The sequence below is a fragment of the Corapipo altera genome, unplaced genomic scaffold (assembly GCF_003945725.1).
Source record: "Corapipo altera isolate COAL_440 unplaced genomic scaffold, ASM394572v1 1b, whole genome shotgun sequence".
Lineage (NCBI taxonomy): Eukaryota > Metazoa > Chordata > Aves > Passeriformes > Pipridae > Corapipo > Corapipo altera.
The window spans coordinates 13,247,846-13,266,519 of record NW_020884881.1 but is presented as its reverse complement, the minus strand read 5'-3'; the positions used below and the strand labels follow the sequence as shown (position 1 = coordinate 13,266,519).

At 35.5% G+C, this 18,674-nt stretch overlaps 1 protein-coding gene across 3 annotated transcripts in view; it reads left to right on the top strand.

The window, feature by feature from the left end:
* Positions 1 to 18,674, top strand: part of CACNA2D1 (calcium voltage-gated channel auxiliary subunit alpha2delta 1) — a 383,720-nt gene that overhangs the window by 194,475 nt on the left and 170,571 nt on the right. For all 3 annotated transcript variants that reach the window (XR_003527084.1, XM_027639551.1, XM_027639552.1), the window contains exon 5: positions 9,495 to 9,539. Coding sequence is in view for 2 of the 3 variants with exons in the window: in XM_027639551.1 (XP_027495352.1) it covers positions 9,495 to 9,539 (45 nt within the window). In the remaining variant the exon portion in view is untranslated. The remainder of the gene's footprint in view (positions 1 to 9,494; positions 9,540 to 18,674) is intronic.

Sequence of the window (18,674 nt, the reverse complement as noted above, 5' to 3'; positions counted from 1 at the left end):
TGAGGGAGATTTGGCTGGATTTGTTCTAGAGTCTGTGTCGTTGACTGTAGGGTGTTTCATCTCAGTATGAAATAAAATGGCTTGAAACAGTCTTTGGAAAAAGTTGTGTACAAAGTTAATGGTATTTGCTACACTGCCTCTCTATCATCTTCTTCCAAAAAAGTGGTCTAGATTGAAGTTAAGTATCATCCTGGCAGCTTAAGTAGTCTAATGGCAGTTTCTTACAAAAATTGTTACAGTGAAAAATATCTGAAAATTGGAGAGTTTTGTTTGACATGGAGAAATTATTCTTTTCAGTTTCTATGATCAATTCTAGAGATTTGAAGACAGAAGTACCCTTTTTAGTGTTTGTTATGCCTCCTTTTGAGGTAGTGCATGCAACTTTAATACTCTTCATTACTTCTCATTTTTCTAAGTAAATGTATAATGTACTATGATATGGGCACTGAGGCAAAAGAAAAAAAAATCCTATTTATTGCACTCTCTGAAAAATAGCAGGGTTTTCTCCCGAGATTTGAATGTGATATAAAAACCTTCTTACTCAGCTTTACTAATTATAATTTGCACAAGACAAATTAAATGAAGCGTGGTTAAATTCAGCATGTAATCAGATATTGTCACGGTGAAGAAAGGAACATGAGACAATGTGCCACTGTGAAGGTCATACCATTAAGTGAGCCAAGAAATGGATGGGCTGTGGCAGAAAATCACAGACTCACAGAATATGCTGAGTTGGAAGGGACCCACAAGATTCGAGTCCAAGTCTTAACCCTGCAAAGGATCATCCCCAAAAGTCACATCATGTGCCTGAGAGTATCATCCAAATGCTTCTTGAACTCTGTCAGCCTTGGTACTGTGACCACTGCCCTGGGGAGCCTGTTCCAGTGCCCAACCACCGTCTGGGCAAAGAATTTTTTTCTAATATCCAACCTAAACCTCTCCTGAAACAACTTCAGGCCATTGCCTCAGGTTCTGTCACTGTCACCACAGAGAAGGGTTTACAACTTACTCTCTAGAGGAAGTTGTAACTGCAATGAGATCTCCCCTCAGTCTCCTCTTTTCCAGGCTGAATGGACCAAGTGCCCTCAGAGGCTCCTCATACGGCTTCTCCTCAAGACCCTTCACCATCTTGATTGCCCTCCTTTGGACAGTCTTTAGTAGCTTAATATCTTTCTTATATCGTGGTGCCCAAAACTGCCACAATATTCAAGGTGAAGCTGCCCCAGTGCAGAGCAGAGCAGGACAATCCCCTCCCTCTCCCAGCTGGCTATGCTTTGCCTGTTGCTCAGGACATGGTTGACCCTCCTGACTGTCAGGGTACTGCTGACTCATATTCAACTTACCATCCAACAGGACCCCCAGGTCCCTTTTCTGTCACTGCTTTCCAGCTTCTCATTCCCCAGTCTGTATGTATATCCAGAGTTGCCCCATCCCGGGTGCAGAATCCAATGTTTTTTCTTGTTGAACTTCATATGGTTGGTGATTGCTCAGTCCTCTAATATATTGAGGTGTCTCCCCATGCAAAAAATAAGCTGAGACTTGACCTGGTCACAGTGCTGGTGAGTTGGTAGAGCCCAGCCTGAGGTACATGGGATACTTGCCCCAGGTCTGGGCTGTGGGCAATGGCTTGGCACTGTTGCTGGCTGGTTCCAGCTTGATGCTTGACTCTCCTGACATGTCAAACATTCACATGACAGTGTTCCCCTACAGTCTCTGTTACTGGGGAGTTTATAGGCAGGTGTTGCAGGATGCCAGTCAAATCAGTCCATGGCATTATCATGTTTTTTCAGCCTCTCATGTGTTCTCTTTCACCGATGCACAGTCTTTACCAGGGCTCATTGCACTCCTTGTTGGCACTCCCCTGTGTGTTATAACTTGCCACACTCAGCCTCATGCCCTTGGCCTGGCTCTTGTACTTGGTTCCTGATCAAGGCAAGGTCATGATGTGCCTGAGAACTGAAAGTATTCAGAAGCTCTAATAGTATAATATGTGTTCTCCTATTTGAAATACATACTTGCTCTTAGAAGTAAGTGCCTGCCTTAAGCCGTTGATCTTACCATGATTTGGTAAAATAACTTACCTCTCAACCTAGTTTTTAGGATATGCATTTAAATAGTTTTTGCATTTTTAAAATGCATGCTATCTTAACAGAAATTTCACGTTTTTTCAGTATTATTTTCGTTGCACGAGTTTCTGAGTTTTAGCTGAACCATTTGCATTAAATGTATTTCAAAATCAGTAAAAGTGAGGAAGAAAATGTTGGGTTTGCTATATGAAATGCAATGCTCTAATGCAGAATCTAGAGTTCAAAATAATAAAAATATTATTTTTTTTCTAAATAACAAAGCCCTATAACTATAACTATACTATTCACATGGTCAGGAGAAAGGAAGGAGAGGGGAAAAGGAGGTGAGAGCAGGGCAAATGTCTATTCAATTTGCAGATCGTGACTTAATTCTTTTAATATATTTAAATGACTGTTATTCATCATTAGATATTCCAAAGACTGGTGTGTTCAGTGATAGGAATTGCCTTAAATAGAGAGGTGAGAGCCTTCAGTTTATGGGTCCTGAATTTGTGAAGATGTAAAGTAGGGTCCAAACTTTTCAGAAATGTGAAGACTGAGGTTCTTCAAAGGTCCTTGTAGAAATAGGATAGATACCTTATAGATACCTAGATACCTAGAGAATATCAATGTTGGAATCTCAAATATTTCCAAAGTTTTAGATTCTTCTAAGTTTAGACTTCAATGAACTCTTTCACGATCTCAGTTTTTAATTCAGATGCCTAAAATCTGACCACAATCAATGTTGCAATCTTTGGATCTAGTCTCAGATCAAAATTCTTCAGAATCAATGTCAAGGGCATCTGTATCACTATATTACGCTTATCTGATAATTTTTCTGTTTATATTAGGCTTCTATGTTTTAGTCCCACTGTTTAGCATGCAGATGATTAATAAATTACTCATTTTATTTATCACTCTGTGAATGGATAAGTGACCACTGCATGAAAACTGTCTATGAATTTGAAGGTTTCTGGATTGTTAATTTTAGCAAAGGAACAACCTGTAAGTGAATGCTGAAAAAGTTTATCTTTCTCATCATTTAAAATAAAGAATATACAGCACCTTTAATGCTCCTTTATGTTATTTCCTGAAATCTTCATCTTTTCATTTCAATCATTAGTCTCAATAGAATCTTGAGAAAAGCCCTTTACACAAATCTGATGAAAAAGGCTTATCATAAATTATAGTACAAACCTGGAAGGTTTTAATTAGTGAATGAAATTTAGTATTCTGAAAAAGCAGTTACTTGGTTGAATTAGGTTTTGGGAAAAAGTGTCTAACTCAAGTGACTCATTTGCCCATATTATGTGTAATACTGGGTCATATTTCTTGATGGGGTGTTATTTAACTGGTTAATATTTTTAATGTTTTTATTAAAATATTTTTAAAAATGTAATTTCTAAGTCCTTTTTCACAATCATGTTTTAAATGCACTTTCTAACTCATTTCTTACAGCTCATGTTCAGACACTGTACTTGCATACATACATTGTAGTTATAATTGCAACTGGTTTACTATATTGCCTGGCATTTTGTTCACTTTGAAGACAAGTGATAAATCAATATTTCCACACATGGATACTGAATGAAAAAAGAGTTATTAGCTGCTAATCCCCCACTTTTACATGTGTCATTTCACTTATATAAAATTACAAAGCTATAACAAAAGAGATTGTAGTAGTTGACACTCTTTCCTTCTTTTACACTATTTGCAGGCTTTAATTCCCTAAAGTTATCCTTTTTAGAAATAGACATAATTTTTTGTGTGGTAGACCATATTTAGCTTTCTTTTCTGAAGAGTCTAATTGTGCCTTAAACTGCATGTCAGACTATATAAGGGATTAAACTAAAACTGCCTGGCTTATTTGTCATACAATTTATTAGGATGGGTTTAAATCTTAATTACCCCAAAGGTATTAGAGTGAATATTTTTTAATACACTTCTGTATCCAAGGGGACACAGCAAAATATTTTTTAAAATTAAAACAGATCTTTTATGAACACTTAATGAACTTTTTTTTTTTTTTAAGGATTTGTAGGCCTTTACACTAATTTCATTTGGTCTACCTATGAAAAGTGAAACGGACCAGTAATATTAATATTTTTATTGCCACATACTGAGCAAAAGAACACCAAGTTCTTTCATTAATGTGAATGTCTTTTCCAAATGTGTGGAATTAATATTATTTTAAAATATTCTCAAAATTTGTATATGTAATTTTAAGAACTTACTTTTAAACTAAAACATCAAAATCAGACATATATTTGCAACATGGTTTGGTTTCTTTCGAATTTTGATTTCTAACTCTACCTTATTACCTGCAAACCAAAATAATCCTCCTAGTTGCAGATTAGCTGCAATATGGAGGAGCTTTTATACATTGCCTCACTTTGGGTACTTTAGTACTTTTGTGGGTGAAACACTTAGAAATCATGGGAAGTATCCTGTTTTAAAAGAAAATTGAAATAAACATATTTGCTGTAATTTCAGAATTTAAAACATGCACTAATAATTATGCAGTAGTGTGTATATATATATATATATATATATATAATATATATACATATATTTGCAATATAATCTACTACATTAATTTTATATTTGCCTCCAGTGGCTCATTGAAGTAAATCTTTGAATTGTGGAGATCTTTAACAAACACTCTTCTGTTTTCTTTTCTGAGGGAGTTCAATATCTTCTAACATCTCTGAAATGAATAAAAGTGTAATTTTTTTTGCTTTCACATTTTACCTACAATTGTTTTTGAACTGCTACTTCAGGGGAAAAAGGATAATTGTGATGTCTGGCTGAATTAATACATTACGTATATGAAAAGCTGCAGAAAAACAGTTTCTTAATCTTCCTTTTTTTTTTTTTAATAATTTCTTTTCTGGTAGTTCGTTAGAGTCTCTCATAAAGTTCTAGTATTCATTTCAGGCCTTCAGTCTCCCCTGTAGGCCTAACACCATTTTGGCTCCATCAGGGGCAGAGGGTTGCATAAAATCCCTAGGGAGCCCATGGACAGACCTGAGGGCATATGTAATCTTAACCACAGGTTCAGTGAAAGCAACATTTCTGAATTGACCACATAGGGTGTTTGTGGAAGCTCTTAAGACTTAGAGCATTTTTTTTTTCTTTCCTGAATGAAACAAAAGCATCTCTTGTGGGAAAGCAGATATTTCAAAAAATCAAATATACAATCTTCCTACCAAAAAAAGAGACATTAGACTAGTTGGTGGGGCTCATATTATGTGGAAAATTCTTGGAATTCTAGCATAACATTTAGAGAGGAGGTTTTCTTACAAACACCATAATATGGCAGCATTGACAAGGAGCTTTCTTTTTGGCACTTGGTAAAGGAGGATGTATAGCTTTTGACAACAAAGTGACATAGATATATTATTACAATTTACTATACATTATTATCTGTAGTGTCAGATATGTCTTGTTGCAGTATAATCCCTTTTTATTGTTCTTGAAAGAATGTGATTGAAAAAAAGCATTATTTCCTGTGATGACAAGCCAACTTCAGTTCCATTCACATAATCCTGAGCTGAGTTTAGGTATTTATTTGTTCAATCAATAGACTGTGTCTGTAAAGTTACTCAGTAGAGAATCAAAAGCTGAGTGTCAGTGTTGGTGTGAGTTCAAATTTCATTTGCAGATGTGTGTTTCTTCAAACCTCTAGACATAGATGCTATAGAGACCAGAAACTTTGGATTTTATGCATTGAAATTTAAGAATTTATTAATAGTAACCAGTATGTAGTGTTTCCCACTTGAATTGTTTTATACCCCAAGCTGGAAAACAAACAACTATTGAAATGAAAAACAATAAAAAGACGATGGAACAATCTCACTTCAGCAGATAATACTTACAATGGGAGTGTGGAAGAAAATTATTAGGATAGAAAAGAAAATAGTAATAGTCACAAATAAAACATTTATGACCTGGTCCTTAATGTAATTTTTATATGCCTTGCCTAATACCCTTGTCAAATACTAAAACTGTTTGCACTGAAATGGGAATTAACGACAGTGAAAACTACTCTTCACCTTTCCAATTGCATAGATTTTGTAAACTCATATAATGATACTATGCTAAAGTTTCTAATTTATGCATATGATCTCTTAAAGTCTCTCTTTCATAAATTCAGCTTCAGGACTGTCTTACTAAATCTCTTAATTCATTAACAGAAGCAACAGAGAATATTTACCCCCTCTCTCTTATAGCATTACTGGATAAAACAAAAATAAGTATCTCTGATATTTACATTGCACCTTAGGCTTGCTGACCAAGTGTGTAGTATTACCTGGTGGCAAAAGTGTACAACAGTGGGAAAATTCAAATTCTTTGTGTCAAGAAGTTAATAAATAAGTAAACTACTCACATGAGTACCAGCAACAAAGCAATTTGTTCTTGTCAACTAGAAGTAGTTAAATTATGAAAAATTGTCCTCTAAAGATCTGACTGATCCATGAATCTAATTTGTGAACTGTACAGCATTTAGTGTGTTGTAGCACTGGGTATCTCATATTTTCTGTATTAAGAGTAGTGAGATATGTCTGATGTCAGTGTTAGTTTATGCATTATATAGGTAATATATCCAGACAGGGTAATGAAGTACAGGATATGAATAGCCTAACAAAATACCTAATTCATTGGATATGGGGAGGTGTTTATTTTAAATTATTTGTAAACGTTATGTTTCTGAAACATAATTCTTTAATAGGTGATTTTAAAAATAGTGTTCAGTCCAGCAGAAGTACATAGTAAAGCTATACCAGCTTCGAGCAATTTAAACAAATAGATAAAAATATAAAAAATGGGGAAATATAATTGTGACAATGAAGAATCATTTTGTTTAAGTAGATAAACACAATTGTATCTGTTGAGGACAGTGTTAGAAATCCTATGTAATAATGATTCTACAACAGGGTGTACTGCTAGGGTAAACATGAGCAATGGGGAGGGGCTGGGGAAATAAACTGATATCTAGATGAGAGTCAATGCAGAAGAGGGCCTAATAGCATTGTGTTTTATGAAAATGTTTCTTTTAAGAATGAAAGCAGTAAACAAAACCAATATACGCATAATATCCAGAGAGGTATGTCCATATTGCTTTTCCTGCAGCTCATTTTTCCTGAACAAAACCTTGCAGGGAAGGATTACAGGGGAACTACTCTAACACAACCTAACTTAAAGAGTTTTCATGAAAGAAGTGTTTCTTTTCCCTGTCTTCTGGAGTGAAACAACATTTTTTTTTTTTTCAACTGAGCAGATCATTTTGTGATGAAAGCACTTTTGTTAATGTTTCTGGCTAGTACCAATCAGAGTTGGATCCTTTGCCTGCTAAAGAATCAGATGGGGTTTTGAACAGACCAAACTATTTACAGCCATGTAAAAAGTAAGAGGAACCAAAGAAAATAGAATCTTTTGCCTCTTACGACATACTCTGAGGCTTCCACAGCATTATATGGTTGTTTCTTTATAACAATCCAGTGAATAAGCAATTAGCTTATAGTCATCATTAGTCTTCAATGATGAAAGGATTTCCTCCTGTGTCTACCACATCCTTGTAGCTGGCTTCGTTATCCAAATACAAATATCCTGATACAAAACCAACTGACCTGTGGATAGAACAGCATCTTGATGGAAAAATGCATTTTGAGGAAAAAGCAAAAAGCATGAGTTCATGTTAATAGCATTTACCTCAAATGGCATTTAGCTCATCTGTAATATATTTCATGTCTGACTCTCTAAAAGGTCACAAAGAAGAATAAATGATGTCATTATTTATGGAGTGAGGAAAACGATGGTTTATAAAGGTGAAGTGCATTACCTTGTAGTACATGTCATGGCACTTTTTTAGTGCAAGCAATATTTTAAACACACTGCTGGACATGAAGAAATGTAATTTCTCCTTTATTTATTCAAAATCTGTGAAGGGACTTAAAAACACTATGTCTATACTCATCATGGCTGGGCTTCGCGAACGAAGATTTGGGAAGGCGCTATCCACATTTGCTGCAGGCACGCTGGTGGCTTATGAGGCCAATACGTGACAGACATATCCGATTGCAAAAGGCACAGCAGAAAGACTCCTTAGATGGTGTATTCTGCAAGACACGGTTCTTTCTGCGTTGCCTTTTTTCCTCGAGAGTGATCCTGCGTGTGTTCTCGAAGGAGACAGCTGCGTTATAGATGGCGTGTCTCCAGGCCTCCCGATTTGAGGCCAGAGTAGACCAGTTATGGTGATCAATAAGGCCAAGGTTGAGATGTATTTTCAGGGAGTCCTTGTATCTTTTCTTCGGGGCTCCTCTCATGCGGCAGCCAGTGGCAAGTTCACCATAGAGCAGGATCTTAGGGAGGCGGTGGTCCTTCATCCTTGAGACGTGCCCTGCCCATCGCAGCTGCGTTCTCAGTAACATGGCCTCAATACTTGTGACAGCTGCTTGCTCTAGAACAGATGTATTGGTCACATAATCTGACCAGCGGATGTTTAGGATTGTACGGAGGCAGCGTTGATGGAAGTGTTCTAGGAGACGCAGGTGGTGGCGGTAGATGACCCATGATTCGGAACCGTATAAGAGAGTAGACAACACTATGTCTGTTCTATTTAATAGGGAAATGCACATAAAAATTGTTTGGTTTCGATGAAAAGCTGTTGGGCACATTGCAGCAATTCTATTTGATGGAAAGCTACTACAGAGAACCTAAGTCTTCAAGGCTTTTAAATGGTTCAGAAATATTTCAAGAGAAAACAAAACTGTATTCCATAGGAAATAGCCCAATTTTCAGACCGCTGAATGAAGCTTCTCACTGATTCTGTAATGGAAACTAGTAATCTTCTCCTTCTTTCCTTTGCTTGAATTACACGGTACAGTGTTTCTACAGAGCTACCAGGATCTGCTCTCCACTACCACAGCCAGACTGCTGTGATGTATTTTCACAGATTGTATTTTCACCGTGGGAGGTGAATAGAAGAATAAACGTGTGTGCAACAAATACTTAACCCACTTAGCAATGCCCGTGTGTCGCTGTATCTGTTGTCTGCTGGATGTCATGGTGCATAAATCACCTAATTGCACGGGGGAAGTCACATGTCTGTAACAGAAACAACTTATGGAAGTCTTTTATGAGCTCTCAAGTTTGTCCAATGTTATCTGTACTTTTCTATCTGTGTTTTGGGTGACTTATGTAGCTTCCCAAGGAAGAAGCATTAAAGGTATGGAGGTAAGCACAAGCATGACAAATACAACACACAACAGAGAGCAAACAAAGATCTGAGTCTGTCTTGTTTCAAAGAGAATACATAAAGAATTGTGTTTTTTATTTCAAAATGTATTTTACAATAGTACAGAGTATTGTTACTTAAATTTATTCTCTCCTTTCAAACTAACAGAATTACTTTTCTTTCTCTTACAGAATAATGATATAATCTATTACAATGCAAAAGATGATCAGAATGATGTAAGTAATGTTTCATTTAATTTCATTTCCTTTTGTAAATCCTAGATTTACTTGTAAATTAACTTGTAATCCTTGAAAATTAAGGGATTGAAAATATTAATGAAACTCTAAGACTAGTATTTAAATATTTTGCAAAAGCAAGAAAGTAAGAAACTTAAAAATGTCTCCAAATTCTCCTAAAGAGCCAGATAATATTTTATGTTCTAATTGTCAATGTCTGTCTCCTTTCATGTAACTTGGGTTACTGATCAGTCAGAGTATGTGCAGAGAGAATAAAGATGCATACAGCAGTATCATTCACTTTTTGAAATGTAATAAAACCATAATTACAGGTCTGGAGAATCAAAATGATAAATGTAAATAATTTACTCTGAAGGAGCCATTTTCTGGCCTTATTTTCCAAGCTCATGTTATGGTGTTCTGTATTCTTTGTAAGAAATTTTTTGCATGAGGAGAAGGCAGATGTAAAATGCTACTGAACAATTATTTTCATGCACTTTGTGGTTGCTTATTTGACTGTAACACGCTTTGGGGAAATTGAAAATACAGTCACAAGATTTAAACTAAATGTATGATACTTCAATTCCTGGTTTACTAAAACTCTAGAAGGTTTGAAGTCTCCTATCTGCCATTAGCTGTTAAAAATCTTTATGTCTTCTGGGGAGAATACAAGTTATCCTCATCTTCACTTGAGATAATACAACTGCTTGTCTTCATTATAGATTTAATTTATAAAACCGTAGAAAAAATATTTTAAATGTATTAATCAGAATTGCCAACATGCTTCATTTGCACTTTTTAATCAAGTATTCTTTAGAGATTGATGGCATCACTATTATAATTGATGCTTCTGCTGTAAGGCAATTAAAGAAGGTACATAGATCATGTCAAGCAGAACTATTATATATGCTTATATGGAGTTATGAGTACTTGAATCCAAATACAACAAACCAGACTGTCCTGAGTTTTAAAATGTGCATGTTTTAGGTAAACTTCATAAAAAGTAACCTAAATTTGGAAGATATTTGTCTGTTCTCATTAAAGTCACTGGAATGACAGGTGCTGATCACTTCTGGAAACAGAATTACAGTGCTTAAGTATCGAGTTCATCCAGGTCTCAAATATGTATGCAAACACTACAGACTCTTCTCCCCTGTTTCTGCCTGAAAAAAATGCTCGAGACAGCCTTTTTTTTTTTTTTTTTTTTTTTTTTTAAAATCAAGAGATTTTAAGAGAATCATCTCTGAAGCAGTGGTCAGTAAAACTGCTTTTGCCATCCATTCTTTTCTGCCTCTAAGTCCTTATTTTTTTCCTTGTCCATGCAGCGAGCCTTCATTTATTCATGGGAAATGATATTATATTTCTTTTTCAGTACAATTAAGAATAATTAGCAGCAGATTTTTTTTTTTTTTTTTAAAATTAGACATCTAAGTTAGTCCCTGTGGGTACCTCTAGAGAGCTGTTCAGTTTGTTCTGAGACAGATGTCTAAGTTCAGCTGAATCTAGATGTGTGTTTCTCTCTGTTGACCAGTTTCTATTACAGACTCTTAGATCTTAACTTTTGGATGGAGAAGAAATTAATCTCACTGGTCCTCCCTGCCAGTTTTAATTTGTCTCCACTCATCCTTTTAAAGTTACAACTGTATCAGAAGAACAGTCTTCTTAAACTTAAATTCTGTGTATTTTTCTGTATATACTGCAGTACAGTTTGCTTTCCTTCTTCCTGTTTGCGTGCCACATTCAGGAGATCCTTCTCTCATTTTTCTTCTACTGTCTTGGTGGGCCTTTTTGAATCTAATCACTGTGTTTTCTTGGACTTAAAAAACAAACAAGAATGTGAAGGTCAATCATTCTTTGGCCTTTGGATTTCTCAGTCTCAGATAAAATGATCAATTTGTAACCCCATAGTCCATCAATCAGTAATAGACCTTTTGTACTGTTTATCCTACAACAGCAATTAGATTCTACTTATTTCCCCTCCCCAATGCTGTCTGTAATGTGGGAGCACTTCAGGGTAATTAATGAGTTTTATCATCACAACAAGGTAGGAGGCATTATATTCCCATTTTTCATATCTCATAGGAAGATAATGGCCAAACCTGTAATTTAATACAGGTCTCTCAGGTTTTCATTCACTGTCCTTTTCCAAGAACCCTTTCATTTTGATCTATTGCAGCCTGTGCTGTGCACTTTAATTTGCAAGTGTCAATTTATTGTTGTATTTGGACAAATGCTGCAGTGTTTTATTGGACAACCGAGTGGTACCACATTAAGATGCTCTTTCTCATTAGTTTTCATATTGCTTTGTCTGTTTTCCCTTCTTATCCTTTGTACCACCACCCTATTTATAGTAATTTTTGCTGCTTAGTTCTTTCCTCTTCTTTGTGCTAGTCTCCATTTTATTTCCAATAATGACCCCATATCTTGTTTATAGATTCCTTCTCATCTCCTCTTTGCATCTTGCTCTTTTCCCAAATTTTTTAGTGTAACTTCTTGTCATGGTCTCATAAACTCTTTCCTGCACAAGCTACAAGAGCCTAAAGAAAAGAAGATTGAAAATTTTTCAGTGATTTGACTTAAAGGACTAAGTATTACAAATAAAGCAATGTTTCTTTAATGTGAAACTAGCCAGACCACACTGGAAGTCTACAGTTCCCCTGTAGGTCTTACTCCCTAGGCTTTAACTGGGAGCAGTCAGTTGTATCTCTTAAAACTGACAAGCTGTCTGTGCCACGTGGTTTAGGAATTATTCCTAATGCAGTGATACCTTGTTATTTTGGAATATTTTTTTTTAAAATTAGCTCCTTTTGAGCTTAACCTGTAGCATAAAGGTAGCTATTGAGTTAGAGCATTATAAATAAGGATGAAAATATCTACATCAAGTTGAAAACCATTGTAAAAATAAGAAAGGATAGTTGGTTGTGAATGTACATATTTTAAAAAAATCCTGGCATCATGTTTTAACAAACATTTTAGAAATAATTTCCACCCTCCAAACTTTTTTTTTTTTTACTATGAAGTTATGCTCAAAGTAATTACTGGGCAGCAGTGAGCAGAGAACAGAATGGTTATCTAAGAGGCATGCTACTGGTGGGTTTGCTTCTTCCCAAGAAGACACTTGGAGATTTAGAGGCATACTGACAGTGGCACTAGAAGTTTATTGGGTCTCTACTTGTACCCTTTCACAAGTCTTGCCTTTACTACTAGTTTATGGTGTCAAGGGTTGCAAAATTTGCTTTTATGTTCAGCTGTGATTAATTTAGGAAAATGAAGTCTGTTTATGAATTATCCCAGATTTACTTGTAATTAAGTCTGATCTAAATCCAAATTTGATCTAAGAAATGGTATTTTTTTTTTTTTAGCTCCGACCAGAAGAATTCAGGAGTTTTCTGGCTTTCCCCCTCATAGCATATATTGAAAAATAGTAGAATTATTTAATTTACACAAGTGTAATATATTATTCATTTCGTAACTGAACATCAGAAAAGAAAAGTTTCCTCTGTAAGGCAATGTCTCAAGAGCTGCATTTTGGGTCAGGAGGAACCTTTGAGGGGGAAATGGCATCTGAATATGGTCAGTTTGGAGGAGAGTCTGGAGCTGAGAGACTCCAGTGATCAAGTCTCAAAGGTTACAGGTATAAAGAGACTTTTCAGGAGACTAGAAGGGTGATGCCAGGTGTCTGCAAGTCCAACAGCTACCAGTTGCTGGATTGAAAAGTGAGACTGAATGTAATGACCTGCCCTGACACTACAGAGAAAGATGGGACAGGGATTGCTTTTACATGTCATCTGACAGATAAAGATTTCCTCTAGCTTTTCAAGGTTTTTTTAACTTTACTCTGATAAGACATACCTTTAGAAAGCTCCCTTTTATCTGCATATGTAAGAGCAGTTTTATCTCAGTACTTTCACAGGGTCTGGGTGCCAGCATACAAATAAGAAAATCAATATCCTGCTATCTGGGTTTAGCTACCGGTGGATTTCAAAGTATCATTTTTTTTCTGAGCTAAAGCTAGTGACTTTTCAGTATTTCACAGAGAGTGAAGGATAGGCATTTCCAATGAGAAATTTGTCTCAAATAATTTAGGATGAGCTTAAGTGCTAAACTGTAGAGAATCTAGCCTGCTTTTACAATAAGGCAGACTACCAAGAGTAACTTCCTTAGCTTCTTTAGGTCTCTTAATCCCTCTGCTCTCATTGTATGACAATCAATATGGTTTACATTAGAGTCACAATTAAGATGTGTTGTGTTTCTCTTCATCTTCCCTTTGTCCTTTACTATTTCAATGATGAAAAAATTGTTAAAATGAGTTATAAAGAATTTGCCCCAGCTATTCTCATTTATGATGAGTAACTGGGCAAAGTATATGCCATAGAAATTGGAAAGCGTAGTTAGATAACCTGACGATAACTGTGATTTGCAGTCCCTTGCAATCAGAAAAGTGCCAATGAGTAGCTGTTGTATATACAGCATATTTCTTCAGGGCTTATTTTTACTGTTGCTATTCTTCATGTAAGTAAGTTGCAGCTATCTTTACATTTATTTTTTTCTCTGTCTGAACCTACTAGGGTTTTTTAGCAGGTCAAGATATTTGCACATATTTACATACCTAGCTCTCGTATTTTCTGTTTAATGTTACATCTCTTGATGGTATGTGATAGATTTATGTATGTGGAGAATCATAACACTATAATGGCCTGATGACCAAACTTGTAAATAGGCTGAAATACTGGTTGACTGATATTTGGTGGAGGTATTTTGCATTTGAACTCTTTGAGAAGTTGATCTACATCTGTGCCACTTATTCCAAATCTTATCAATATGACATGGATTCTACTGAGGTTTTGTTTTGGTTTGGTTTCTCTCTGTAATGAGTATTAGCTATAGAGACAAATGCCCTATTCTAGTCCTTTTTATATATATATATATACTCTTTTATAAGAGTAGTTTCCTCTTAGCTAGTTACAGGAGAGAAAGAAGATTTTTGCTAGTATAAATTGTATGTTTTATAATGAAAGACTGTCTGAGTAGGACTGTTGATGCACTCGTATAGAGACATTTTTAAAGCCTTAGAGAAGTTTCATTAGAACACAAATCTGTAATAAATGTCATATTTTTCAACTACATTTTCATTTTGATTAAAATATTAACCTATATCTTTTATTACTGGAATGTAGTGCTTGGAATTAATAATTAAGTCTATAATAAACCTAAAATTTTATGAAACTAGGAGGGAAAAATTGATAGAATCTCATAGATTCCCTAACTTTTTTCCATTTTCAGAAAGAATTTCATAGTAGTTGTACTTTCTGATCCCTGAGAGTATTCCAAGTCTCTGTCCTCTGCTTCTCAAATATTCAACAAGTTCCTAAATGTCTCTCTTTTAATTTACTATATTCTAGATATCATCGGATATACTTATTTTGATACATATGTTTAAAAATTTCATTTTAATTAATATGTTTGAAAATGAACTGCGATAAAAAGGTAGATCCATACTTTATCTTTTTTTTTAATGTAGCAATTTGGTTATACTTTAAGGAATTGTTTCTCTTGCACTGCAGTGTATAATAAAAATAATATTATGGCCAAAATATGCACTTCTTGCTGTAGTGAAGATTCTGTTATAGAAGTGAATTTTGTTATAAGATAACAAAAAGCATTTTATTTTTATGTTTTTATCTTACATCTCATTTTCATCCTTTTTTTTTTTCCAATACAAGAGGACATATTGTTATTAATTCTAGTAACTTCATGGTACTTTGACTTCCAGATCTTTTAGGAAAATGCATATTCCAGTGTTCTTGCTGTGCACATTTCTTGCTCACATCAGGAATCCTATTTTATCTAACAGTGTGATTTGGATGCCATTCTTTGGAAAATAAGCATTGGAACTGATAGTGAAGGCATGATTGACATTGTCTGCTTTAGTACCAAGACTTTTTGCATTGTTTACTGAGGAATGTGTGCCTTTATCAAGTATCACTGGGAAACATGTCAGTTCTTTCCATTTCAAGGCATTATACGTAAGCTTGAGTCCAGTTCCATAGGGGAAAAAGCTTTTTCTTTGAGCTTCCTATTGAAATTATAATGATCTATTGCCACACAGAGCAGGGGTTCTTGCTTTTTTCCTTCTTTTTAATTTTTTTTTTTTTTTAGTATTATGATTGAAAAAATAGGTGTCAGGTTTATATTCCTTTAATCAAATTTGTGCAAGTCTTCCCTTCTCCCAAATGAATATATGTTCAAGCTTGCAATGAAAAATACATGATAATGAAATAAATGACTGCCCCAAAGCTATCTCCTACCTGTGAAACAGAGTTATGAAATAATAATGGCAAGAGTGATAACTGTAGTCGACAGTGTCCTAAAAAAAGATGAGAATGTTCTTAATGCAGAGAATCCTACCTTGAAGGCACATTTGCACAAAAGAGCAGTGCTTGAAGTCTCCCCGTGGAGGCTAAGTTTGTGCCACATCAAAGATCAAAATTCAGCCCCAAAGCTAGTGATTCATCAGTTTAATGGAAAATCTCTTGCTTCAGGGTATTTCCTACTAATATCAAATTCATGAGTGATAACAGTTGCAGTGAATGCAGTGTAATTGTTTATTGGTAAATAAAAGCAACCTGTCGTAGGATGTTTACAGCATTTGAAGCAGTGATTTTTAGCAAGCACTTTGTTGCCTGATTACAGATAGAAATGCTGTGTGTGTTCTGACATGTTGTACGAGTGTTCTGACATCACCTTGAGACGTGTGGGTCACACTGAGATTTTTCAGCTGTACAAAACAAAAGAAATGACTCCATCTGATGTTTTCACATGACTGATCGAAGGTGGAAGTAGGCTTTGAAAATCACAAGTCATGTCAAGAATCCTGGAATGGAGCACTTAAATATTTCAATAAGATTTAGTATTTAGACTCAAGATATGTAAGTCACCAAAATCTTCAAGGCATGTTTTCAAGTTCAAGGTAAAAAAAAAACTAACAAAGGCAATGTGCTGGTGAGTGTATCCTCTGTGATTCTGTTGATTTGCTGCTTGTGCATATGTTAGATTGAACAAATGACCAAAGAAGACCTTCCTCATAAGTATGGCTGAAATTAGAGGTAAATATTATAATTACAAAATTTGTTTCAATATTCAATTTGTATATGGAACAAAGACGCTCTGGAATCTCCATTCTGGGAAGTGTACACAATTATTATTAGTTGATTGGAGATTAATATATCATTTTGCTTTCCTCAGATGAAATGCTGCTTAACTCAGAAACATAACATCATATTGCCTTTCATGGAGATACCTTCCAAGTGGTTTATGACTCCAAATACATCACCAAACAGGAAATAATCTACACATTACACAATTTTGGAATTTTCAGGGAGTTCCCTGTAGTACAGGTATCTGAAATGCAGTTCCTTACCTTTTCTTGCACTGCCCCTGACTGCAAATAAGAACATTTCTGAACTGACCTATGTAATCTGCAAAGGGACAGATCACTTTCCGTAGCCTTTGCATACCCAATCTATACTCAGTTCTATACCCATCCACAGCATGTTCTGTTTTTTGGAGAACAGATGGAAAAAAAATAGATTGAAGAGGACAACCATATCTAGTATCATCAACGTTTAATTTGTACGTGTTTGTAAGTGGATAATTGATCTATTCTGTGAAGTTTAAGGCCTGCTTATTGTATCCAGTGTTACCCTCTCCTGAAATTCTCCTAATTAACATCTCTGGCTTCCAGTACATGCCGTAAGTATGGTAAAGCAGCAGAGCTTCAGAATTTAATCCTCTCATTTCATACAAGGTCATTTACTCTGTAGTTCTGCACCTGAGTCATGCCTTGAGTAGGGTTAAGTAGGAAGCAGTTTGGGGTTTAACTTCACAGGATCACAGAATATTTTGAGTTGGAAGGGACCCACAAGGATGATCGAGTCCAACTCTTAAGTGGCCCGTACAGGGATCGAATCTGCAACCTCGGCATTATTACCACGATGCTGTAACCAGTTAAGCTCATCTCAAAAGCATTTCACAGAATCATGAGATTGTTTTGGTTGGAGTGGACCTTAAAGATCATCTTGTTCCAACCCTGCTACCATGGACAGGGACACTTTTCATTAGGCCACGTTGCTCAAAGCGCCATTCAACTTGGTCTTGAACACTTCCAGGGATGGGGCATCCATAACTTCTCTGAGTAGCCTGTTTCAGTTTCTTGCCCACGTGGCTGTGAAAGGCCATTTGTGCTTCTGCCTTGAGACTTGAAATCTTTCATGGGTTTTAGAACTGGTGTGTGAAAAGGTGTGTTAAAGGTATTCTTACTCCTCTCTTTATGGTGTGCATTGCAAATAAGTTTTAATTCAGTGGGAAATCACATTGTCCAGGTCTAAAAACATTTGAACTTGGCTTCAGCTGACCTTTTACCTAAGCATTTTATTTTACTGACTTTTTAAAAATTCTTTCAAAATCTATAGGTTGACCTGTTTCTTCTCCCCTTTGTATTTTCTTTTTGTTCGTTTGTGTGTTTCTTTTTCTTCTGATGTGCTATTCTTCGGCAGAATATCCTTCTAAATTTCCCTTAATCTCTGTGAATACTATTCTTCTAGTTTATTTTGGTTTTAAGATTTCACCATACTAGCATTTTTAAAAAACATATAAATAGTCTTACATAGTGTTACTTAAATTATTATATGGATTTCGTTTGCAGGGAATTTCGATGGTCCATAGGTCAGTGCATGGTTTAGTGTTACCTACAGCTCTTATCTACCTAGATACAACTACCATTTCATTAGTGAAAAACTGCCCTAAATTTGAATTAGCCCTAAGCTTGAATTAGCAAGGGATGTTTATATGGTGCTTTGAGCCCCATTAGTGGGGGAAAAAATAGATTAGGAGGGCTTCTGGAGGTTGTGTAGTCCAACCTTCTCAAAGCAGGTCTGTGCTCCTATTAATGTTGTAATTGACACAGAAGATGGTACAAATTAAGAAGCAGGAGCAATAACCAATTAATATGTTGCAGGATGTGCAAAATCTGGACCTAACCAGTGTGACTGAAGATAAGAAGACACTGTGAAGCAGGATCAGTTGATGGCTTAGCAAAGCGTGGCAAAGACAACTGCATCAGATGAAAAAAAATCA